The 2,072-nt window shown below is 63.6% G+C and overlaps 1 protein-coding gene across 8 annotated transcripts in view; it reads left to right on the forward strand.

Annotated features, from left to right (window-relative positions):
- Positions 1-2,072, forward strand: part of LOC108301620 (T-cell antigen CD7) — a 22,808-nt gene that overhangs the window by 14,174 nt on the left and 6,562 nt on the right. For 5 of the 8 annotated variants that reach the window (XM_037737142.1, XM_037737141.1, XM_037737140.1 and 2 more), the window contains one exon: positions 1,093-1,152. The exons of the other annotated variants lie outside the window; for them this stretch is intronic. In XM_037737142.1, coding sequence (XP_037593070.1) covers positions 1,093-1,152 — 60 coding nt within the window. The remainder of the gene's footprint in view (positions 1-1,092; positions 1,153-2,072) is intronic. 8 annotated transcript variants of the gene reach the window in all.

The following is a 2,072-nucleotide window of genomic DNA, read 5'->3' on the forward strand; positions in this document are numbered from 1 at the left end:
GGAGAGCAAGGGAGAGGGCAACTTGACCTCCAGAGACAGCTCTTCCTTTGGGAAGGGCAGCAGTCGGGCAGGAGGCCCAGGGACACAGACCCACAGTGGGGGGGGACCCACAGAGGGCAACCGGAGCCCTGCAATCAACACAGACTATAAAGCCTCTGCTCCTCAAAGGAGCCCCGTCTGCCTGCCGGGGGTGGGGGCTGTGTCATGCAGGGAGGAAGCCAAGGCAACCCCCACCCCCACCCCCACCCTGGCTGTGTGGGGAAACTGCACCCCAAATGCCTATGCTCTGAGAAGCCCTCCAGACCCACAGCGCATGGCTTAGAGGCGCCTGCCCTCCTGTTACTGGGGTCATCCGGAAGTGCTCAAGGTCACCCGCCCACCACTCTTGGTGACCACAAGCAGGGGCCTACCAGGCCACCGCGGTCCTGCCCCGCACCTCCCGATCCCATGCTGTCCCCCTCAGCAGGAGCCCAGACCACACCTGCGCTCGCCCTCCTGTCTTCAGCACTGGGGCCACCTCCACCCTTCCCTGTCGTCCCCCCCCCCCAGGGAGGCTCACCGCCCCACCCTCTGCCTCAGCTCCCCCGACACAGGCCTGACCACCGCCCGCCCGTGTCCCCACCCGTGTCCCCATTCACCCAGCTGCTGCCCCACTGCTCCCTCTGCCTCTCCTCCCCTAACTCGGGGCTCACAGCCCCCACCCCAGCTTCTTATTTGGTTCAACCAGAAAGCTGCAGTGGCTAGCAGAGGCCCTCCCACCCGCACCACATGCCCCAAGCGGCCGCCCCATGCCCCACTGTGCAGGGTCACTGAACGCTCCAGTCCCCAGACCCACTCCTCACCCCTCCCCTTCCTTTCCTGTGAAGCTCAGGAGCCTCCACGGCCCCCCCAGCCCTCCCACCTCCACCACAGCCAGTTCTGATCCACCCGGGTCACCCAAATTGGGGTTCTGCTTTGCTCCCCACCCCCAGGTGGAAGGGCCCCCCCAGGGGAACCAGTGAGCTCCTCTTGGACTCAGGTATGGGGCTCCTCAGACACCCCGGGGAACGCATCAGGGCAGGCCCCTCACCTGCCCTTGCGTCTCTTCCCCAGAGCCCGAAGGCCTGAAGGACAGTGACGGTACACAGCTCCCGGAAGCTGGCACACTCAGGGGTAGGTGCTCCCCTCGCTGCCCCGAGGCACCCGCCTCCTGGGTCTCCTCCCACCCCTGTGCTCCTGCGCCGGCTCCCCTCCTGGCTCCCTGCCACTCCTGAGCCTCCCCAGCAGGGGCTCTGCAGACCTGGGGCTCGTTCTCACCCCAGGGGGCGTGCAGGCGGAGGAGGCCGAGGGCTACACGGAAGAGGTGGGGGGAGGGGGTGCCCAGCCTGCAGGGTCCAGCCCCGCAGGGCCTAGTGGGTGTTCTTTTGTGAGAAGATGCATAGATCGTAGAAAAGAAAGACACGAGACATAAGAGAAGAATTCAGCTGGGCCGGGGACCATGGCTGCCAGCGTCGGAGTCAGCAGTGGCCCCGAATGCCAGGATGCACCGACATTTATTGTATACAGGGCGGGGGCAGGGCTGGAGAGTGACTCTTCTGACATGACTGGCAGGGGTCGAGCAAATCACGTACTGACAATACAGGGGCCACGTGGGCACAGTTCAGGGGGTCACGTGGGTAGAGCACAGAGGTCCCCTCCCTCTCAGGTAGCCGCTGCAAGGAGGGGAGGCACCTGCGTCAGTGTCTTTCTATCTCTTATCAGACAGATCAAAGGCTTTTAGGATTCCTCTATTCTTACTTCTCACAGCTTCTAAGAACTTACAAGGGAGCATCGGGTGGGAAAGTGGAACATGAAGGTGGACAAGGATGGTGACCGTCGGAGCACAGCACCACGGAGAGGTGTTTAAGCCCCTGGATGTCTGCGGGCGGCCTGGCAGGGTCAGACCTTCCTCAAGAGCCGGCAGAGCAGAGTTTTCTCTGAACTCTGCAGTGAGAGGGAAACTCCCCCTCACGGCCTGTTAAGCAGTGGGCACCTCCCGAGATGCTGGCCTTACTGCAAGGCCTTCCTGCTAAGTAACGGGCGCCTTCCCGGGC

The sequence above is a fragment of the Cebus imitator genome, unplaced genomic scaffold (assembly GCF_001604975.1).
Source record: "Cebus imitator isolate Cc_AM_T3 unplaced genomic scaffold, Cebus_imitator-1.0 Scaffold36, whole genome shotgun sequence".
Lineage (NCBI taxonomy): Eukaryota > Metazoa > Chordata > Mammalia > Primates > Cebidae > Cebus > Cebus imitator.